This window comes from Tympanuchus pallidicinctus, unplaced genomic scaffold, assembly GCF_026119805.1.
Source record: "Tympanuchus pallidicinctus isolate F22 unplaced genomic scaffold, pur_lepc_1.0 scaffold3, whole genome shotgun sequence".
NCBI lineage: Eukaryota > Metazoa > Chordata > Aves > Galliformes > Phasianidae > Tympanuchus > Tympanuchus pallidicinctus.
In genome coordinates, this window is record NW_026294747.1 from 5,056,215 (window position 1) to 5,077,166 (window position 20,952).

Consider the following 20,952-nt stretch of genomic DNA (forward strand, 5'->3'; position numbering starts at 1 on the left):
GGTGGGCGGGGCTCAGTCTGGGGGCGGGGCGAAGCCTGGGGGCGGGGCCACGTGCTCGGACTCCACGTCCCGGAGTGCCCCGCGGCGGGGATCCCGAATCCCTCTGGTGATGCGACGCGGCCGTGACCGGGCGGGGCCCGCGGATTCGCTGCGGCTCCGCAATGGCGGGGGTGTTCGACATCGACCTGGAGACCGAGGAGGGAAGCGACGGGGAAGAGCCCGAGCTGGGCGCCGTGAGTCCACATGGGACGTGGGGACGTCGGGACCTGGGGGGGAGACGGCGCGGGGACGGCGTGGGGAGCTGATCGAGAGTGGGGATAAGGGGCTGGGACGTGGTGGGACTGGGGACAGGGGCACGAGGAAGGCAGTCGGGGATCCTGACAGAGGTGACTACGACCTGGTGGGGGGGGGGATAGGTGAGGAATACAGCTAGGAATACCAGGACTGGCTGGGGATGGGGGCACGGGAGAGGGGACGTGGGGAACAGAGCCTGGTGGGAAGAGGGATGTGGGATAAGGACAGGGCAGGGATGGAGCAGAGTGGGGCTGTCTGGGTTTGGGATGGGGGCTCAGGAGTGGTGAGGAGCTCTGGGTCCTGGTGGGGATCAGAGGTGATGGGAGGGCTGGGATGCGATGTGGATGGGGACCAGGGACCTGGGCTAGGGATGGGAGGAAAGGCAGGACCTGTTCCAAGGATGAAGGACAGGGCTAAAGCCACCGTGCCGTGTGGCACTGATGCCATGTGCCCACAGGAGATGGAGTTGGAGCCCCGGGGGAACGGCCTGGAGTGAGTGTAGGGTGGCACTGAGGGGCGGCTCTGAGGGGGCCCCATCCCTACTCACCATCCCCACACCGCCACCCCACAGGCCTGTGGGGCACTACGAGGAGATAGAGATCTCAGAGAGCAGCGTCAACAACGGCCCCGAGCACATTGGGCCCCACTGCTTCGAGCTGCTGCGCGTCCTGGGCAAGGGCAGCTATGGCAAGGTGGGAGGGCTTTGGGAAGGGGGGCTGCTCACGTGGTGAGAGTGTCAGGAAATTTGCCTTCCCCCCCCCCCCCATCCTGCAGGTCTTCCAGGTGCGCAAGGTACAGGGCACTAACACAGGGAAGATCTTTGCCATGAAGGTGCTGAAGAAGGTAGGAAGGTGCCATGGAGCGCTGCATCACTGTGGGACCCCCCCCTATCATTGTGTGATGCCCTCCCTTCACCATGTAACCCCCCTGTCCCAGGCCAAGATCGCCTGCAATGCCAAGGACACAGCGCACACACGAGCTGAGAGAAACATCCTGGAGACCATCAAACACCCCTTCATTGTTGACCTCATCTACGCCTTCCAGACGGGTGGCAAGCTCTACCTCATCCTGGAGTGCCTCAGTGGTATGGGGGAACGGGGGGGCAAGCATGAAGGGGGCACAGCTCACGGCCCCCTGGCTGTTTGTTGCAGGTGGGGAGCTCTTCATGCAGCTGGAGCGTGAGGGTATCTTCCTGGAAGACACCGCCTGGTAAGGCCAGCACACGTCCCTGCGTATCCCCATGTGTCCCCATGTATCCTCAGCCTGGAGGAGGGCACTGGGGGCCCCGACTGCTGCTCACCCCCTTCCACCGTGGCACAGCTTTTATCTCAGTGAGATCACACTGGCGCTGGGCCACCTGCACTCCAACGGCATCATCTACCGCGATCTCAAGCCAGAAAACATCATGCTCAACAGCCAGGGTGGGTACGGTGCTGGGGGGCCACTGTGCAGTGCCATTCTAGGGGCTGACCCCCTCTGGAACCCCCCCAGGTCACATCAAGTTGACGGACTTTGGTCTGTGCAAGGAGTCCATCCATGACGGAGCAGTCACCCACACCTTCTGCGGCACCATTGAGTACATGTAAGCAGGGAGAGAGGTGCCAGGGGGAGCCTGGGGGGACCACGCACTCAGGGCGTCCCTCCCGTTGCCCAAAGGGCCCCAGAGATCCTGGTGCACAGCGGGCACAACTGCGCAGTGGACTGGTGGAGCCTGGGTGCCGTGATGCACGACATGCTCACTGGATCGGCAAGTCACCCAGGGGGGGTTGAGGGAGGCACGTGGACAGCATGGAGGGCTCATTGTGGCCAACCTCCGCCTGGCAGCCCCCGTTCACAGCAGAGAACCGCAAGAAAACCATTGACAAGATCCTGAAGGGGAAGCTGGTGCTGCCACCCTACCTGACGCCTGATGCACGTGACCTGCTCAAGAAGGTGCCTCCACCTGCCCCCGATCCCATCACCCCGTGTGTGTGTGGAGGGGGACAGCTGGGACCCCTATTTCCTTTCTCTTGCAGTTCCTCAAGCGCAACCCCAGCCAACGCGTTGGTGGGGGGCCGGGAGATGCAGCCGATGTGCAGGTAGGGGTTGGGGAGGGGTATAATGATGTTCCTCCACTCCCCCCACTTCTCAATATAACATTACTTCCCCTCCAGAAGCATCCCTTCTTCCGGCACATCAACTGGGAGGAGCTGCTGGCACGCCGCCTGGACCCTCCCTTCAAACCCTGCCTGGTACAGGGGGGGCTCTGGGGGGCAATGGTTGAAGGGGGGGCTCAGAGGACAGCAGCCACGTTCCTTCCCCCACACAGCAGTCGGAGGAGGATGTCAGCCAGTTCGATGCCCGCTTCACACGCCAGACCCCCGTGGACAGCCCCGATGATGCCATCATCAGTGAGAGTGCTAACCAGGCCTTCCTGGTACGGGGTGGATGCACAGGGAGAGGTGTCCCGCTGCTCCCCCGCCCCACCCTTTGCCACTGCCTTCCTCCAGGGCTTCACCTACGTGGCCCCCTCAGTGCTGGAAAGTATCAAGGAGGGCTTCTCCTTTCAGCCTAAGGTGCGGAGCGCACCCCGCCGCCTCAACAGCAGCCCCCACACCCCAGTCAGGTACCCGTGCCAGGTTTGGGGGGCACTACGGCAAAGCTGCTCCCCCCTCACCTCCCCATCCGCCCTCTGCAGCCCTGTCAAGTTCTCCCCGTTCGAGCCCTTCAGATCCGCAGAGACCATGGAGCTGGGGCTGGAGGGCGGCACCCCGCCCGAGGCCACGGCCCCGCTGCCTATCGCCTCCGCCAAGAAGATGCGGTGGGGTCGGGGGCGGCCGCCCAGGTAGGGGCGTGGGAGGGAGAGGATTCGTGAAACGGTGCGCGTACCATTAAAGCATGGATCAGTGCGGCTGCAGCGTACTGAGCTGGGGGGAGCTGCGCCCCGCCCTGCCCACCGCGCCGTGTCCGCCCGGAGGAGCGCTGAGCGCTTTATTGGGGCGGCGCCGTCACAGCGCGGTGCTGTCCGACGGCCGCGCGTCGCCCCACGCCGCCGTCCCCGCGAGGCTGTGCGCGTCGCCGGGCAGTGCGTGTGGCTGCTCCGCCGGGCGCTGCTCCTCTTCCTCCTCCTGCGGGGCCTCTTCCTCTCCGTCCTCCTCCTCCTCCTCGCGGCGCTGCCGCTCCGCGCCCCACGGCATCAGCTCCTCCGCTTCCGGGGCTTCGTCCCCTTCCCCGCTGGGTTCGGCGGTGCTCTCCTGGCCCCGCAGCCGCCGCCATCGGCTCCGCAGCACGGCCAGGGCGCGACGCCCCGCGGGCCGGGGATGGTAGCGGCCGTCCGAGAGGCGGCAGAGGTGCCGCCAGGCCAAGGCCAGCCCCACGGCCAGACACAGCAGCAGCCCCAGCAGGGCTCCCACCGCCCGGTCGCTGCGGCTCACTGCGGGCTCCCCCGCTGCCGCCAGACCCACCAGCAGCAGCGTGGCTGCGGGGCGCCAGGCGGTGTCCTGTGAGACGGGATGGGTCCTCGTCAATACCCGCAGTGCTCGGCCCTGTGACCCCCCAGGCCCTGACCCCCAACCCATTGGGCTGCCCCGAAGACCTGTGGGTTTTTCCCCTTCCGCCCAACGCAGCGTCTGCAGATGGGGAGTCGCATGGGAACAAAGTGCAGCCCTCTGCTTCGCTCCCCACCCCAAATCTATAACGGGGTAACCGTGGCAGAGAGGATGCATGGGTCTGTGGGCACTTGAGAATCCCCCCTCCCTGGTACTCTCTGGGATGTTCCCATTCTCAGGGATGCCCCCACCCTGCTCTCTGACCCCTTCTTCCCCCCCACTCTGTTTTTGGGGTGCTCACCATCACCGAGCGCTGCTAGAGCAGGTCCTGTTGCTGCGGTGTGAGTGGTGCAGGGGGGCCCCCAGCACTTCCTGCCCCCCCGGCAGCGGATGTATCAATGCGGGGGGGGCTGGGGGGAGGGAGGGTAACAGCATCTGCACCTGCCATCCCTACCACCCGAAATGCACCCAGCAGCTGAGAAACCTACAGCAACGCATCAGCCTGGGTGAAGAGTGAGAGGGAGCGTGGCCCTGCGAACACCGACTGCTATTACTGCTGTGAAAGTTTGTGCCTGAGCCCCCAGCTATAGCTGCCGCCTCTTCCTATCCCCTACATCCCCACCGTGGGCTGGGGACATGCACAGACCCCCGGCCCCCCGCACACACACCTCATGACACTACAGCAAAGCCCCCATTGCCCTCACGCCCCCAGCCTGACCCAGCACCTTTATTATAAAGAGCTTTATTCGAGTGAAAATATAGATTTGGACCCTGCCCTGGAGGGAGGGCAAAGGAGAAGGGGATCCCGTGGCTGTGCCGCATGGTAAAGGGAGGTGACCCTACCCAACCCCGCGGGCACGGGGGGTGCAAGGGGCATTAGTGTTTGATCCCAAAGACCTCCCCACCAACACTTGCGGGCCACTGCGGGGCGACACGGGGCAAAGTGGTCCACGATCCACAGGTGGGCAGCACCCAGTAAGGCAGTAAGGGTGATGGGGAAGCTGCCGGAGGAACGGCTGGGTAGATGGAACGAGGGGCACCAAGCGGGGCGGGGACAGGACCCTGAGTGGGGGGGAGACGCGATCCCCGAGGGACAGAATATAACCCAAGGGGAGGACACGAGGAGGGCTCAGAGGATACAGGCTTGGTCCCCGGCTGCGGGGGGGCAGCCCCCACGCAGTCACTGGGTGTGCGGGCCGGGCTGTCCCTAGACGTGTCCGTTCTCCAGGCGGCTGAGCTGCTCCTCCAGGCGGGCGATGCGCTGGCCCTGCTCCGTCACGAGCGCCCGCAGCGCCGCCATCTCCTGCAGCACCTCGTCCAGCCGCCCGCCCACCTGCGAACCGGGCACGCCATCAGCGAGACAACCGGGCCCCAACCGCCCCACTCAAGACCGCGCCCCCTTTGTAAGTCACGTGGCTCAAAGCCACGCCCACCACACCCAAGTCCACGCCCCCTTCAGCAAACACGTCTTACGAAAGCAGGCCCGCGCTACCAAAAGGCCACGCCCCCTTCCAAAGGCCACGCCCCCCCTCCAAAGGCCACGCCCCCTGCACTCACCGCCGGGGCGGCGGTCCCGGTGCCCAGGGCCGGGGGCGCGCTGAGACGGGAGCTGGGGGCGACGGGCGCCGGCGCAGCGCTGGCGGTGGCGGCGGCGGCGGTGGTGGCGGAGCGGCCGTCGTGCAGCAGGGAGTGGCGGTTCACCTTCAGCTCCCGCTGCTTGCTGGGGACGTAGGCCTGGCGCAGGGACACCAGCAACGGCCCCGCTGTCTGCCCCGCCACCCACTCCTCGGCCTCCAGCGCCGGGTCGGGGCCCGCCGTGTCGGGGTACAGGTCGTCCTGGAATAGGTCCGACTGCGCCCCACAAACAGCGTCACTCAGGGCACCCCTGCATGGGTACCTGTCCTACCCAGGGAGCTCCGCCCAGCTAGGAACCCCATCCAGCCCCTGTGCAGGGGCTTCTACCCAGGGACCTCCCCATCTGCTGCAACGTGAGTGGAGACCGCACCCAGCCTGAACAGGGGCCCCCAACAGACCCCTGCCTGCTTTGCCCAGGGAGCCCGCAGCCCACCAAGAGACCCCTCCCAAGTTACTGTGCCCTGCTCTGGATCCCACCCACCTGATCTGGGTCCCCCACCAAGCCACAATGCAGAAAGTCCTGCACACAGACCCCCCTCCCCCACTTCCCCTAAGGATCCCCAAGAGCCCCCCGTTGCTCTGCCCTGCCCGGGGACCCCCATAGAGACCCCTCTTCAATCACTGCATACTACCCAAGGACCCCCACCCAGCTACTAAGCATTACCCAAGCCCCCCTCCCCCCACTTACCCAGGGGTTCCCACCTATCACTCCTTGGCATCACCATTCCCAGGGTCTCCCTCAAACCAACCTCCCCCCACCAGTCCCCACTTACCTTCCTTGGCACCGTCATGATGATGGGCTCACACTTACGCTCATGCAGCTTGTAGAACCTGATGAGGCAGGGGGGAAAGGGTCATTAGAAGAGGAAATATGGGGATACTGGGGAGGACATCGGAACACCCTGGCACCCTCCGCCTCACCTGGCAATCTCACACTTGCTGACGTCCAACCCACGCTTGGGCATCCAGCCCATGCCGCGCTGCGGCTCCTTGCTGGTGAATGTATTGAGGAAGTGGATGTAGGGTGGCTCCTCTGTGATCTCGAAGTAGCGGATGCTCGAGTCGCCCTACAGGCAGCTGGTGAGTATGGGGTGGGTGAGGAGGGGGCAAGGGAGGGAGGCGTGGGGTCATACTTTGCCACAGACGTAGACCACATTGGTGTCAGGGTCGTAGAAGGGCAGCAGGGCCCCGTTGCTAGAGTCCAGCTCCTGCAGACCCATGGGCTCCTCCAGGTTCTCCTGGGGGGTAGAGCGTCAGCCCCATGCTGCACCCCATACGGTCCCCCAAGGGACCCCTGCAGCCCCTCACCGTGTCCCACAGCGCTAGCTGCCGCTCGCTCATGCGGCTGAAGCCAGTGGTGAAGATCTTGCCATCAGCCAGGAAGATGGCACGCATGGGGCGTGCACCCTCGTGTGCCCGCTCTTTCTCCTGCAGGGTGGGAGCACAGCATGAGGGCAGCGGCATGAGACAGGTGGGGTGCAGCATGGGGCACACAGGGGTCAGCAAAAGTGCCCCGCAAACAAGGGATGATGGGGAGACCCCATGGATGTGGGATACTGGGGAGGGATGGAAAAGTGTCCCAGGGACAAAGGGATGCGGGGGGACACCCAAGAGGTGCAGGGAGCACCTGGGGACAAAGAGACACAGGGAATCAGGGAAGGATCCAATGTGCCCTGGTGACAAGGGGCAGGGATACTCAAGGAATCCAGGATAGCAAGGAGGAATGGGAAGCATCCTGGGGACAAGGGATGGGGGCACCTGAGGAATGCAAGGCAATGGAGGGCACCAGGCAGCAACTGAGGACAAGGAACTGGGGGCACACGAAGGATACAGGGAAGGATGTGGTGTGCCTGAGGGGCAAGGAGTAGGGACATCCCAGGGGATGCAGGGCATGGGGGGAAACAGGGAAGGCACTCTGGGGACAAGGCATGGGGACATCTAAGAGATGCAGAGTGTCAGGGAGATAGGAGAAGTACATCAGGGATGAGGGATGGGGACATTCAAAGGATGATGACAAACTGGAACAGGTTGCCCAAGGAGGCTGTGGATGCCCCATCCCTGGTGGTATTCAAGGCCAGGCTGGATGTGGCTCTGGGCAGCCTGCTCTGCTGGTTGGCGACCCTGCACATAGCAGGGGGTGGGAACTAGATGATCATTGTGGCCCTTTTCAACCCAGGCCATTCTGTGATTCTGATTCTATGATGGGGAGTATCAGTGAACATCTGGGGACAAGGAATTGCAAGCATTCAAGGACAGCAGGGAGCACCAGGGGACAAGGGATGGGAAGCACCCTAGGGACATGGGGACACTGCCACTCTGCTGTGTCACTTACCAGCAGCACGGTGCCGCGGCGGGGGTCGATGACACGCACACTCTTGTCCTTACAGGCAGTGCAGAAACGGCTCCCATCGCGGCTCCAGCTCACGCTGTAGATGAGGTCAGGGTGCAGGCCCTCCAGGCGGTACAGCTCCTCTCCCGTACCCACGTTCCAGATCAGCACCACGTTGTCACAGCCTGCACGGTATGGATGCAGCTCAACCACCTGTCCCAGCGTCACCCAGCACCCTGCGACCCCGCACTGTCCCCATACCTGCACTGAGCAGCACGTTGCGGGTGCTGGGGTGCCAGGCGATGATGCCCACACGCTTCGAGTGCCCCTCCAGCACCACCACTGGCTCTGTGAGCGGCTGCACAAGGCCCCCCTCAGGCACCTGCCACACCTACGGGGAGTGAACAGCGAGAAGGTGTCCTCTGTGCCACAACATCCCAGTAACCCCTTTCCCATCCAGCCCTCACCATGACAGTGCAGTCCTCGGAGCCACTGGCAATGACGTGATCGTTGTGGGGGCACCATTCGATGTCTAGCACAGGGCCTGTGTGCCCACACACCGTGGGATACGACTTATCAATGCGGCCAGTCTGGGGATGTAGGGACAGTGTGAGAGGTGGTCAATCCTTGTTCCATCTGAGCTCCACACACCCATCTCCATCAATCTCAACACAGCCACAGCCCCATTTCAACGCAGCCCCATCTCCATCTCAACCCAGCCCATTCCCCATCCCGTCCCCACTCCATCCCTGTCCCCATCCAAACTCCATCCCAAGCCTTCCCCCTCCCATCCCACCCCCGTCCCCATCCCAGGCCATCTCCATTCTATCCTATCCCATCCCATCCCTCTCCCCAACACATCCCATCCCAAGCCACTTCAGTTTCCATCGTGTCCCCATCCCAAGCCATCCCCAGCGCCATCCCCACCCCCAGCCCACCTTGTGCAGGGGCAGCACCAAGAAGGCTCCGCCGCCGCTGGCCTCCACAATGATGGCTACAAAGGAGGGGTTGACAGCGCAGAAGGTGCTGTCCCAGGTGACGCGGGACACACGGATGTCATCGTAGCACTGCTCTGTCTTCACCGGCTGCCCGAAGACGTGCCGGAATTTGCTCTGCCGCACCACCTTACGGAACGACATGGCTGGGGCGCACCCCGGCCCCGTGTCACCGGGGGGACCCCAAAACAGCTCTCCAAAGGAGCAGCCCTAGGATGGTGGCACTGAGCGGGGGGCTCAGCCCCATCACCCGCCCTGGGTAAAGGGCAACGGTGCTCCTCCCTGCACAAGCGGGAAACCGGCACTGGGCAAACAAACCCTGCCCTGTGGGTGTGGGGCGTGGATGGGGGCAGGGATTGCCTCCGTGGGGACAGGGAGGAATGGGGACAGGGACTGGGATGGGAAGTTCTCTTTCCGGGTCAGGTGGGTGTCATCCCTATGGAGATAGAGATGTGGACAGGGGACAGGATCATTCCTCCCTGGAGAGGGATGGGAAAGGCAGTTTTCCTATGGGGACAGGGCTATTTTTCCCAGGATGGGGATAGGGACAAGGATGGAGATGAGGACAGAAATGGCTACTTTGGGGACAAGGATGGGAAAAAAGGGATTGCTTTATAGGGACAGGATTGTCCTTTGTGTATTAGGACAGGGATGGGAATAAGGATCAGCTCTGTGGGAACAGGGATGGGGACAGGGATTGCTCCTGTAGCACCAGGACAGTTCTTCCATAATAGGGATGGGGACAGGGATGGAGACGGGGAGAGGGATTGTCCCTATAGGGACAGCATTGTCCTTTGTGGATGAGGACAGGGATGGCTGCTGTGGGGATAGAAACGGTTACTGAGACAGGGAGAGCCTCACTGCGGACAGGGATGGGGACAGGACCGTCCTTCCCAGGACGGGGACAGGGACTGCTCCGGTGGGGACAGGGACGGGGACGCGGACGGTCCTCACAGGGACGGGGGTCGCCCCGAAGGGGACACGGATGGGGCCGGGATCGCCTTTCTGTTATGGGGATGCGGACAGAGACCGGCCCAACAGGGACACCGACGGGAGAAGGGCCGAGGGAGCGGCGTGGGGATGGGTACAGCGCGGGAGAGCCCCGGGAGCCGCCCGCCCCGCACTCACCGGCGGCCGGGCCGGATCCGGTGCCGGTACCGGGACCGGGGCCGGGGCCGGGGCGGGCGGGCAGGAGGCGGGGCGGCGGTACGGAGCGGCGCCGAGCCGGGAGCGGGCGGGGGCACAGGAAGTGAGCGGGGCGCCGCGCCTGCGCACTGCGGCACGGAGAGCTCGGGGGCGGGGCCACCCGTTTGGGGGCGTGGTTACAAGATGGGCGTGGTCAGTGAGGGGCGCGGCGGCGGCGGCGCTGGGCGTCCCGGTGTCGGCCGCTTTCCCGTCCCCGCGCGGCGCTGGCGGCGCGGTGCCCCACGCTGGTGTCCAGCGGCAGGTCGAGGTAGGAGCTGACACAGCTGCCCAGGTGCAAGGCCAGCCCCAGGGCGTACAGCCGGCGGGTGCTCAGCAGCCGGGCCAGCTGGAAGGGCGCGATGGCAGTCGTGTAGGCGCCCAGCGTGGCTGCCACCAGCTGGAACCCCGCAGACGGCCCGCTGCCCATAGCTCCCCCTCCCATGACGTCTCCTCCATAGCTCCCCGTCTCGCTGCATTCTCCCCCATTGCTTCCCATCCCATAGGTCCCCATTCCTCCAAATCCCTCCCATTGCACCCGTCAGTCCCCATCAGTCCCCACCCACCTCGTTTTATCCTCTTCGCTGTATTTATCCCTTTGGATATAACTCCCCGTAGTGTTATCTCTGCCACGTTGCTTTCCATTCCGTAGACTGCCATCCCATCGAACCCCCCCATTGCTCCCCATCATCTGGATGGCTCCCATAGATTCTCGTCCCTTTGGATCCCCTCACATCACCCCTTCTCTCATTGTCCCCTCTCCCTGTTGTTCACCATCCCATTGCATCCCTGCCATTGCTCCCCATTATTTGAATCCCAAACGTAGCTCCTTTGCATGTCCTCCATAGTTCCCTACCCTATAGCTCCCATCCCTTTGGAGCCCTCCCCATTGCTCACCATCCCCATCTCACTGTCCCACTCTCCCCATCCATCACACCTGGCCTCCCTCTTGCCTCTCCTTCCCCACTTTACCCCACAGCATTCCCTCTCATTTATGCTATGCGGCATCCCGCTCGTGTGCCCCATCTCATTCCTGCCCCATAGACCAGGCCAATAAATAGCATCTGACCTACTGTAACAGCCGTGTGGGTGTAGGCTTGCACTGGGGACCTCCTGGGCTGCCCTATATGTGGGGATGGGTGGGAGGGGCTCCTCCCTGGCAGTGACACCCCCAATCTAATTTCCTGGAGGGGGGACAGGAAGCTGCTGCCGTGGAGGGAGGAAGCGGCTCCAGTATCTTTTTTGGGGATGGTTGCCCATCCCCCCACCAGGATTGTCATTCCCTGTGTGCTGGTACTATAGGATGGCCCTTGTGGGCTGCCAGCACCAAGGTTGAACGTCTCTGGGCAGATGGACCCTTCTGGGGTGGCCATGTTGGGAACAGTGCCATGGTGTCCCCAAGATGGCATCTTCCTGCCAGGCACTGCCCACATATGCTGAGCTGGGGCGATGCTATCGTGGGGACACAGGGACTGGGGAGGGGACAGGTGCTGCTGCTTGCTGTCACACTGTCCCTGCTGCAGCCAGGAGATACCTGGGGGGCTGGATGTGGGGATGTAAGAATGGGGACCAACAGGTGTCTGGGATGGAGACACGGGTGGTAGCGTTGGGGTGCTGGAGTTGGCTCGGTGTGAGTGTGGGGAGGTGGGCAGCCCATGTGTGAGCCCACAGTGGGTGGCTCATTTCCTGCTATGGTAATCACTGCTAATTGGCTTTGCCTTCCCGGGGCTGGGGGGAGGGGGCAGGTAAGAGGATTTCCTGGCCTCCTTCTTAAGGGCTGGCTGACCCCCGGCCCTGCTCCTGCTGCCACCACCAGCCCTCAGCCCCATGCCACGCTCGAGGGGGGACAAGGGGGCTCCCAGGAACACTGAAGCCTCAGGCAAAGGGAAGCAGGGGGAGGTGGACGAGAGGCCCCCCAAAGCCCCTGAGGCGGGTGGCCCCCCGGGCAGCCCCAACACTGAAACCCAGCACGGATGCCACGGGCGGAAGAACAGCAAGAAAGGGGCCGGGGACCCCCACGCTGCCAGCACCAAGGCGTATTCACCATTCCTCAACATGGTGTTTGGCAAGGTGGGGGCACGGGGGCACAATGGATGGAGGGGATATGGGCAGCTGGAGATGGGGCTGGGTTCAACAGGGGTGGAGGGGACGTGGTGCCATATGGGTACCATTGGGCAGAGTGGGGAGGTCTGGGGGCTCACCGACATCCTCCCCTCCCTCTGTGTGTGACTGGGGAGGGATTGGGGTTCACTGGGAGGGGGGAGCAGGGGGGCTGGGCTTGGGGATCTCTGCCCTGTCAGTTCAGGAAATACCTAACATCCAGCAATGGGGCAGAACTCTGTTGGAGCTCAGAGGTCCTGGGCTGGGGGCATCAGGGTGTGTGCAGGGAGAGGGGCTGACAGGGAGAGGGTCCGATGGGGTCGGCGGGCAGGGGGCCCAGGCAGGGCTTTGTCTTCAATCCCTCTAATCCCTCCTGTGGGAGTTAATTTTGTTCCACGCTTAACAAAGGTGACACTGTGGATTGCTTGGGTGGGGTGGGGGGCTGAGCCAGGTCTGATTCTACCACCACTACCCCTCTGTGCCCTGTCCCAGGAGCGGGAGCTGTCACCGGAGGAGCTGGATGGTGAGCAGTGGGGTCGGGGCATGGGGGGACATGGGTGTGTGGTGCCATGGGATAAATGCCAAGGAAGGACCTGCCGTAGAACAGAGTGCTGTGGGACAAGGGCCATGGGTCAGTGCGCCATGGGGACGTGTGCCGTGGTGGGACCTTCCATGGGACATGGTGCCAAGTGTTATGATGGAACATGTAGATGTGAAGGTAGTCACCATGGGACATGATGCTGTGGGACATGGTGCTGTTGTGGTGCTATGAGACACGGTGCCACGGAGATGTGTGCCATGGAGGGATCTGCCATGGGACGTGGTGCCGTGGGATGTAGTGCCATGGAGGCTCGTGCCATGGAATGTTGCACGATGGGGACATATGCCATGGAGGGACTTGCCCTTGGGCACGGTGCTATAGGACAGAGTATCATGGGTTGCAGTGCCATGGATTATGTCGGGATGCATCATGGAAGGACCTGTCATGGGACAAGGTGCCACTGTGGGCCATGTTGCTGTGGGTCACGGTGCCGCGAAAGGTTGTGCCATATGGGGACTCATGCCACAGAAGAATCTGCTGTGGGAAGGGGTCCTGTGGGGCAAAGTGCCTTGGGGTGGGGTGCCATGGTCCCATTCCCGATGGGTCCCTGTGCCCACGGAACAGAGCTGCTGGATGCCTTCAAGGAGTTTGACACCGACCAGGATGGTTTCATCAGCTACAAGGACTTGGGTGCCTGCATGCGCACGCTGGGATATATGCCCACTGAGATGGAGCTCATCGAGATCTCCCAGCACATCAAGATGAGGAGTGAGTGCGGGGATGGCCTCTGCAGGGCCAGGGCAGTGGCATGGGAATATGGGGACAGGGCTGGGGCACTGAGGCTGTTCCTTCCCTTGGTACAGTGGGTGGCCGTGTGGACTTTGAGGACTTTGTGCAGATGATGGGGCCGAAGCTGCGGGAGGAGACGGCTCATATGGTGGGTGTGAGGGAGCTGAAGATCGCCTTCCGTGAGGTATGGCTACGGGGATACTGCAGCCTCGGGGACACTGCGGGCATGGGGACACCAGGGCCACAGGGACAGGCATTGGGACACTGTGGGCATGGAGACACAAGTGGCACTGACACAGGGACACCACAGCCATGGGGATGAGCACAGGTGTGGGAGGGACAGCAACCATGGAAAGACTGGGAGGGGACTGGGGAATGGTGACCACAGGGACACCACAGACATGGGAAGACCACGAGGGGACGATGGCCACGAGAGGCACCACCGGTGTGCCACGGACAACGAACACAGGAAAAGCAGGGGTTGAGGGACGAGGTGGGAAAGAGGCATGGCGTGTATGCTGCAGTTCGATGTGAACGGGGACGGGGAGATCAGCAGTGCAGAGATGCGGCAGGCCATCGCGGCGCTGCTGGGCGAGCAGCTGAAGGCACAGGAGGTTGATGAGATCCTGCAGGATGTGGACCTCAACGGGGACGGCCGTGTGGACTTCGATGGTGAGGTCCAGCCCTATTTCCCCTCATCCCCATTGGGCACGGCCTGGGACACGTGTCCCTGTGCCCGACGCCTGCCACATCGCTCCACAGAGTTCGTCATGATGCTGTCCTCCCGGTAATGAAGCTGTGGGGCAGCAGGGGGCCCAGGGCTGCCTCCTCCCCCTAGCGCTGCTCCAGCCATCAGTAGGGCTCAGAGCAAATGATGGGAAACACAGTGGGGCAGGGGCCCCCCAATAAAGCTACTTGCTCAGACTGGCAGGATGGTGGTGGTCCTTGGGGGAGGGGAGAGGCAGGATATGGGGTGGGGTGGGGGTAGCTACTATAAGGGGGCCCAAGGGACTGCCACCCCAAAAAGGGACAAGGAGATCCCAGGTGCCTTGAGAACTGCACTGGGGGAGGACACATAGCTCTTGCAAGGGTCAGATGGTGGGCAGAGGAGATGGGACCCTGCAGCAGGTGACGAGGAGAAAGAAAAAGAGAGGACCTCCCGATGGTGATACTTTCATCCAGAAACTAAACCAGGTAGCTCAGTCAACAGAGAATTAGACCTCTTAATCTGATGGTCCAGAGTTCAAGTATCTGCTCAGCGGCTGCCCCCTCTTTTGGGACTGGAGGAGTCCTGTGAACCAGCAGTGACAGATCTCAGAGGGCCTCCAGAGTACAGTGCCTGCTCTCCCAAACCCTGCAGGGGGAACCCTTCAAAACCAGCACACGCACACACACACACACACAGTGGTTGGGGCATTCACAGATTTTAATTTAGCTGTTTTCCTAGAGATAAAGAGGGGGAGGGGAAAAAAAAAAATGAAAAAAGGAAAAAAAAAAAAAAAAAAAAAAAGGCATCATATGCCCCCACTCACTGCCTCCACCCCCCCCCCCCCCCCTTCACGGGGTCAGCTCAGCCCCGCAGAGTCCCCCCCACCATCCTCAGGCTGCTGTAGTGTTTAGGCGTGGGGAAAGGGAGGAGGGGTCCCTGCCCCACTGCGGTGCCCCCACTGCCCCAAATGCCCCAGGAGGAAGGCACCGTGCTGGGGGCACAGGGGCAAGCATGGAGAGGGTGCCTCCCCCCCACAGCTCTCTACATCATAACCATTGTGGGGCGAGTGAGCCTAGCCCCCTGCCCCCGACAGAACCCGAATGCCCAGCAGAGGGCTAAAATAACGGGGTGGGGGGAGAGAGACCAAGGCCAGCCTCGGGCTCGCCCCGATGCGCTCCCTGGGAGCCGCTCCTGCTCCAGGGCACCGGGGCTGAGTGCACGTATGAGGGCAGAGGGGGGGAGCTCCCAGGGTCAGGAGGGGCCTGCTTGGCTCCCACTCCCCACCCCGGCATCAAGGTCAGTGTGGCTATGGGCTAAGGCAACCCCGGTGGGTGGGTGGGTGCCGACAGCACGGCGTGCTCAGAAAATGTCCGGGCACCCGCTCCAGTCCTGCTTCTCCTTGCTCTCCCAGTAACCCCCCCGGTAGACGTGCGCCAGCTCCTGGGTGACCGGGTCCTTCTTGCGCTCGAACCACAGCGGCTTGTAGGGGTCATACGGGGTGCCTGCGGGCACAGCCAGGGCTCAGCGCCGCGGCGACAGGGGGGCTTGCGGTCCCCCAGTCCCTCCTTACCATCCTCGGTTGCACGGGCAGCTTCGGCCTCGCGACGCTTGCGGGCCAGGCGCTGCTTCTCCTCCAGGCGCTGCTTCTCGGCGTTGGCCTCATCCCAGCGGCCGTTCTCCATGAGGCGCTGGTCGGGGCGCCGGCGGCTGTCGGTGGGCGCCGTGCCGCTTTCGGGCGCGTTGAGCGTCAGCGCCAGCTCCGAGAAGTAGTACATGTTCTCTGCGTACTTCCTACACGCACACAGAGCTCAGCCCCTCTCCGGGGGGCTCACAGCCCCTGTCCTGGCCCCTCCATGCCCCCAACTCACGGCAATTGGTTCCTCTTCCACAGCGGCACGCGGCTCTCCTCTGCTTCGTGCAGCCGCTGCCGGCCCTCAGCCCCGTTGTCCCCGCTGCCCGCTGCCACCTTGTAGCAGTCCATCTTCTCGTCCCAGGTGCCCAGCAGGAGGAAGTGCACCTTCCCCGCAGGGTCCATCACCTCCCCCGTGACCTGATGGGACGGAGACCCCCCAGTGACCCATGCGCTCCCCTGCTGCCACCCCACAGGGCGCACCGGTCCCTACCTTCCTAGCCACATCCCGGGAGAAGTAGCTGTAGGGGACAAACTTGAGGTTGCACTTATCACCCGTCTTGTGGTTGACAATTTCAATTTCACCCGACTACAAGAGACCACAAAGATGCGCTCAGCTCCACCCTGCACCTCTTCCCTGCACTGCAGGGAAACTGAGGCACGAGGGACAGCCCAGCGCCCCACCTGGTCGATCCACAGCTTTCCCACGATGATGTTGTGCACGGTGGTGGTGACCTTTTTCCACGTGTAGTGGTTGCCAGAGGCGTGGAAGACGCAGTGGATGGTGCCTGAAAGGGGAGAGGGGCGTCAGATCGTCACCTTCTGGACAGGGCGCAGCCCCCAGCTGCACCTCAGCCCCCACAGCTCACCCAGAGGCATGATGGAGAGGTACTTCCCCCGGAACTTGCTGGTGATCTTGATCTCCTGACGCAGCGTCCAGCCATGCTTGGAGTCAGCGTGGTGGGCGGCAGCCGGCGGGTGGTGGCTCACCTGTGAGGACAGAGAGGACGCTCAGCCCGGCTGCAGCACTTGGCTCCGGTGCTGGCGGTGCGGGGCAGCGGTACCTGCTCACAGAGGGAACGGTAACCGTTCTCCTCCAGGCGGTCCAGCTCAAAGGTCTCCCCCAGGAGTGGGTTGAAGGGTTTGCTGGTGCGGAAGACGGTGGTGGAGTAGGAGGAGACGGTGAAGGCAGCCACGTAGCACAGCTGCTCCAGCGAGCTCTCACATTTGGCTGCGTGGTCGAGCAGCTCGTGGTACTCCAGGTCCTCCGTCAGACGCTGCAGCATGGACAGAGGCTCGTTGAAGTTCACCTGGAGGGGAGTGAAAGGTCAAAGGAGGGCACAGGGCCCACAGCCCCCACCAGCCGGGCCCTGGCTGCGTCCCTGCTCACCGGCATGGGGATCTTGGACAGCTCCTTCCCAATGCAGTTCTTCATGATGCTCCAGAGGTTGAGGCTATAGTTGGGCTTGTAGGGAATGCGAGTTCTCTTCTCCTTCTTGGTGTCCTCCACCTGGTGCTTGTACTGAGGGGGTAAGACGAGCATCGCTGTGACTCCCCCACACTCACCTCCGCATCCTCAGAGCTAGCTCAGCTCTGGAGCACCACCTGTTACCTGCTCCTCCAGGCTGATGTCACTGCTGGTGCCGCTGATGTTGCTGCCAGTGCGCCTGGGGTGGGCAGGGATTGGCATTAGGCCCAGCTCTGCCTCTGTCCACCCTGGGGGCAGCCCCTGTACTCACTTGTGGCCCATGCTCTCTGGCACAGTGATGATCTCCGGGGCATCAAAGAACTCATTGTCATCGTCCTCATCACTCAGGTCTCCTTTTGCAGAGCAGCAGGGATCTGGAGGTGACAAGGACAGAGGGGGCTGTATGCCTGCACTCTTAAGGGTGCCTGCTGCCACCCTGTGGGGTGGTGGATGGGCAGAGTTTGGGCACGGTGTGGAACAGAAGATAGGGGACAGCGGTACTGGGATGCCCAGCAGCACTCATGGCTTCCCTGCTACTGGCCGCCCCACAGCAGCCTCACCTCCACCCCCAGTCGGCCCCAGGCTGTGCTCAGGTACCTTTGGCAGAGCCACCACTGCCAGCAGCACTGGCGGGCAGAACGGTGACACCACGGAACGCCCTTTCCAGGTGGTTGTGCTGCTTGGCCAGCTGCTCCAGCGTCTCCTCCAGGCGGATGCGCTGATCCCGCTCGTGCTGCAGCGACTTCTGCCACTTCTTGCTGTGGGTCTGGGCCAGCAGCAGGAAATCCCGGCACGCCTGCGTGGAGGTGGGATGGGATCAGCTCCGTGGTGGCAAGGAGCAGAGCGGGGCCGTCCCCTGGTGTCACTCACATTGATCATGGCGTTCGAGGTGATGCGGAAGAGCGTGGCGCGTTCGTTGACCTGCTTGATCTTCTCAGTGCTGTCGGCTGGCAGGCGCAGGCTCTCCAGCTCACTGAGTGAGCGCTGCAGGGCCGTGCCGTGCTTGGCAATCAGGTCGTTGCAGGTGCTCAGGTCCTCCACCTTGCTGGACAGTGTGCGCAGAGTGCTCTGCAGCTCCGTCTTGTCAGTCTGGGACACCGACTCGTCGCCGGAGTCATCTGGTGGCAAGACAGGGCGTTAAGGAAGGAGGTAGCAGGCTGTGCCTGCGGCAATGGCCCGGAAGGCCAACTGTGTTTTGGGCTGCATTAAAAAAGGGGTGGCCAGCAGGGAGAGGGAGGTGATCATCCTCCTCTACTTGGCTCTTGTGAGGCCCCATCCGGAGAACCGTGTCCAGGCCTGGGGCACCCAGGACAAGAAGGACGTGGAGCTCTTGGAGCGGGTCCAGAGGAGGGCACTGAGATGAGCAGAGGGCTGGAGCACCTCTCCTGTGAGGAAAGGTTGGGGGAACTGGGCTTGTTTAGCTTGGAGAAGAAAAGGCTCTGGGAAGACCTCACTGCGGTTTTCCAATTCTTGAAGGAAGTGTATAAACAGGAGGGGGAATGGCTGTTGATGAGGGTGGATAGTGATAGGACAAGGGGGAATGGTTTCAAACTGAGACAGGGGAGGTCTAGGTTAGATACTAGGAGGAAGTTTTTCACACAGAGGGTGGTGACACACTGGAACAGGTTGCCCAAGGAGGCTGTGGATGCCCCATCCCTGCAGGCATTCAAGGCCAGGCTGGATGTGGCTCTGGGCAGCCTGGTCTGCTGGTTGGTGACCCTGCACACAGCAGGGGGGTTGAAACTACATGATCATTGTGATCCTTTTCAACCCAGGCCATTCTATGATTCTATGATCCAATGTTTAGGCACTACCTGACTCCTCCAGCATCTTGACAGCCTTGGCCTTGGCCAGTTCCAGTGCCGTGACCCAGCGCTGCCGCTCCACCTCAGAGCTGGCCTTCAGGTGGTAGGTCTGCGCCCCGCCGTTGGAAATGATGAAGTTGCACGAGTCCTCCACTGTGATGTTGGCTGTGGCCAGGTTGATGGTGCCACGGCACGTGTGGCGCATCTCCGCCTTGGAGCTGCAGGGACAGCCAGCTGCCACCCCCTGCACTGCGTGGGCACCAGCAGAGTACAGGGAGGAGACTGGGGGGTGCCAGAGAGGGATTGGGTGGTTACTAGGGGACACCTAGAGGGCACAAGTGAGCACTGGAAAGAAGCAGGTGGGCAGCAGGGGGCCACCAGGGGAAAATGCGGGGCAGCAACAAAGCATCGAGCAGGAACAAAAGCGAACCCAGTGGGCAATAAGGAAGAATTGGTGAGTGCTAGGAGGCAATGGGGGGAGACAGAGAAGCACTGGGAGGGCACCAGGGTGGCACTGAGGAGCACCGGAGATCACTAGGGAGGGTATAGGGTGGGCACTGAGGGAGTGCCTTGGAGACAGCTGACCAACTAGAGGGGATCAGGTAGGCACCAGGGAACAGCAAGGGGGTGCCACGGGGCACTGGGGGGCACTGGGTAGCATAGGGAAGACCAAAGGGGGAACAGGGCAGGCACTGGGTGAGCACTGAAGGTATAGTGGAACAGTAGAAGGGAGCAGTCAGGCAATTGGGTGTGGGAGGGGGTAAGAGTACACCAGGGTGGTACCAGGAGGGACCGAGCAGCACCGGAATGCGCCAGACAGCAGAAGGGGGAACCAAGGGATCAGCAGGCAGGTACTGTTGTGAAGGCACCAAGAGAATACTGGGGGGTACCAAGGGGCACCTGGGCATAGTGGGGAGACCACAGGGGGACCAGTTGGGTACCAGGGGCCACTGAGGAGCACTGGTGGGCAGCAGGAGGCATAGGGGTGGGGACTGAGAGCAACCAAGAAGGCACCGAGGACAGTGGTGTGGCACTGAGGGCATCAAGGTGGCACGGGGAAGACACCAAGGGAATATACCAAGTGATACCAAGGGGCACCTGGGGAACTGGGGGGGGAAACTGGGCAGCAGAAGACATTGAGAGGGCAGCAGCAGGGACCAGGAGGGTGCCAGAAATATTGGGAGGGCCAAGAAGATACTGAGGAGGCACCAGTGTGCGACAGGGCGGCACTCAAGGGCAATAGGAGTCACCAGGAGGCACCGGGCAGCACCAGGGAGGACCGGTGGGGAACCTGTCAAGCAAGGGGAGGGCACTGAGCGGGTACCAAGGAATACGGGAGTGTACCGGGGACACCCAGAGACACGGAGGGGGCGGCGGGGAACACCGGGAAGCGAAGGGGGAAACAGAGAGCGGCTCGGGGGCGGCGGGTGGGACCCGCGGCGGGGAGCGCGGCCCCCGCACCTACGGAGCGGGCGGGGCGGGGCGGGGAGGGGCGGGGCGGAGCTCCGTACCGGTAGTAGCTGAGCAGACCGTTGCTGAGCACGAACCACCGCCGCTGGTAGCCCTTGATGTAGTTGGTCCACTTGAAGAGCCAGCCTTCCCGCGCCGCCCCCCCGCTCCCCGCCGCCGTCGCGGGGCCTGGAGCCGCCCCTTGGCCGCCACCTCCTCCGCCTCCCGCCGCCGGGGAGGGCAGCGTCGGGGCCGCGCCGGGCGCCGCGGGCAGCGCCATGGGCACGGGCAGCGCCGCGCCGGGGCCCGAGCCCGCCCCACGCACCTCTGCCATGGCCGCCGCCGTCAGCCGCCACGCCCCGCCACCCATTGGCCGAGGGGAGCGCCGCTCGTCCTGCCCCGCTCAGCCGATTGGTGGAGAGGCGAGCGCGGCGCGGCGCTGGCTCTCCGGTTGGCTGACGCCGCGAGTCTCGTCCCGAGCTCCCATTGGCTCGACGAC

At 63.0% G+C, this 20,952-nt stretch overlaps 5 protein-coding genes across 8 annotated transcripts; 2 read left to right on the forward strand and 3 right to left on the reverse strand.

Moving 5' to 3' along the window:
- The first annotated feature begins 42 nt into the window (after nucleotides 1-42).
- On the forward strand, nucleotides 43-3,184 carry RPS6KB2 (ribosomal protein S6 kinase B2). 4 transcript variants are annotated; one of them, XM_052695733.1, is made up of 15 exons: nucleotides 43-233; nucleotides 752-786; nucleotides 866-986; nucleotides 1,069-1,137; nucleotides 1,231-1,378; nucleotides 1,446-1,503; nucleotides 1,615-1,715; nucleotides 1,786-1,876; nucleotides 1,951-2,041; nucleotides 2,119-2,226; nucleotides 2,310-2,372; nucleotides 2,448-2,525; nucleotides 2,606-2,710; nucleotides 2,784-2,899; nucleotides 2,972-3,184. In XM_052695733.1, the coding sequence occupies exons 1-15, from the start codon at nucleotides 162-164 to the stop codon at nucleotides 3,120-3,122; spliced, it is 1,407 nt and encodes a 468-aa protein (XP_052551693.1). In that variant the 5' UTR covers nucleotides 43-161; the 3' UTR covers nucleotides 3,123-3,184. The 4 variants fall into 4 exon arrangements, with proteins under 4 accessions (XP_052551693.1, XP_052551694.1, XP_052551692.1 ...); XM_052695734.1 differs by having other exon boundaries at nucleotides 44-233; nucleotides 2,603-2,710; nucleotides 2,844-2,899; XM_052695732.1 differs by having other exon boundaries at nucleotides 45-233; nucleotides 2,603-2,710.
- PTPRCAP (protein tyrosine phosphatase receptor type C associated protein) lies at nucleotides 3,179-4,219 on the reverse strand. Its single transcript, XM_052695754.1, has 2 exons — nucleotides 4,123-4,219; nucleotides 3,179-3,773 (listed from the first exon to the last, which is right to left on the reverse strand). Exons 1-2 carry the CDS (start codon nucleotides 4,123-4,125, stop codon nucleotides 3,282-3,284), a joined length of 495 nt encoding a protein of 164 aa, XP_052551714.1. The 5' UTR covers nucleotides 4,126-4,219; the 3' UTR covers nucleotides 3,179-3,281.
- A 353-nt stretch (nucleotides 4,220-4,572) lies between these two features.
- Nucleotides 4,573-9,064, reverse strand: CORO1B (coronin 1B). Its single transcript, XM_052695730.1, has 10 exons — nucleotides 8,724-9,064; nucleotides 8,253-8,375; nucleotides 8,047-8,176; nucleotides 7,789-7,970; nucleotides 6,765-6,884; nucleotides 6,590-6,694; nucleotides 6,378-6,523; nucleotides 6,230-6,287; nucleotides 5,379-5,672; nucleotides 4,573-5,154 (listed from the first exon to the last, which is right to left on the reverse strand). The coding sequence occupies exons 1-10, from the start codon at nucleotides 8,922-8,924 to the stop codon at nucleotides 5,029-5,031; spliced, it is 1,485 nt and encodes a 494-aa protein (XP_052551690.1). The 5' UTR covers nucleotides 8,925-9,064; the 3' UTR covers nucleotides 4,573-5,028.
- Nucleotides 9,065-10,201: 1,137 nt separating this feature from the next.
- CABP4 (calcium binding protein 4) lies at nucleotides 10,202-14,320 on the forward strand. The gene is made up of 6 exons (XM_052695748.1): nucleotides 10,202-12,032; nucleotides 12,555-12,585; nucleotides 13,228-13,371; nucleotides 13,467-13,576; nucleotides 13,917-14,064; nucleotides 14,155-14,320. The coding sequence occupies exons 1-6, from the start codon at nucleotides 11,790-11,792 to the stop codon at nucleotides 14,181-14,183; spliced, it is 705 nt and encodes a 234-aa protein (XP_052551708.1). The 5' UTR covers nucleotides 10,202-11,789; the 3' UTR covers nucleotides 14,184-14,320.
- Nucleotides 14,321-14,848: 528 nt separating this feature from the next.
- Nucleotides 14,849-20,823, reverse strand: OSBP (oxysterol binding protein). Its single transcript, XM_052695576.1, has 14 exons — nucleotides 20,516-20,823; nucleotides 19,014-19,222; nucleotides 18,070-18,317; nucleotides 17,797-17,995; nucleotides 17,471-17,573; nucleotides 17,344-17,398; nucleotides 17,122-17,253; nucleotides 16,796-17,041; nucleotides 16,601-16,721; nucleotides 16,416-16,519; nucleotides 16,225-16,320; nucleotides 15,970-16,151; nucleotides 15,672-15,892; nucleotides 14,849-15,603 (listed from the first exon to the last, which is right to left on the reverse strand). The coding sequence occupies exons 1-14, from the start codon at nucleotides 20,821-20,823 to the stop codon at nucleotides 15,461-15,463; spliced, it is 2,367 nt and encodes a 788-aa protein (XP_052551536.1). The 3' UTR covers nucleotides 14,849-15,460.
- Nucleotides 20,824-20,952: the final 129 nt, after the last annotated feature.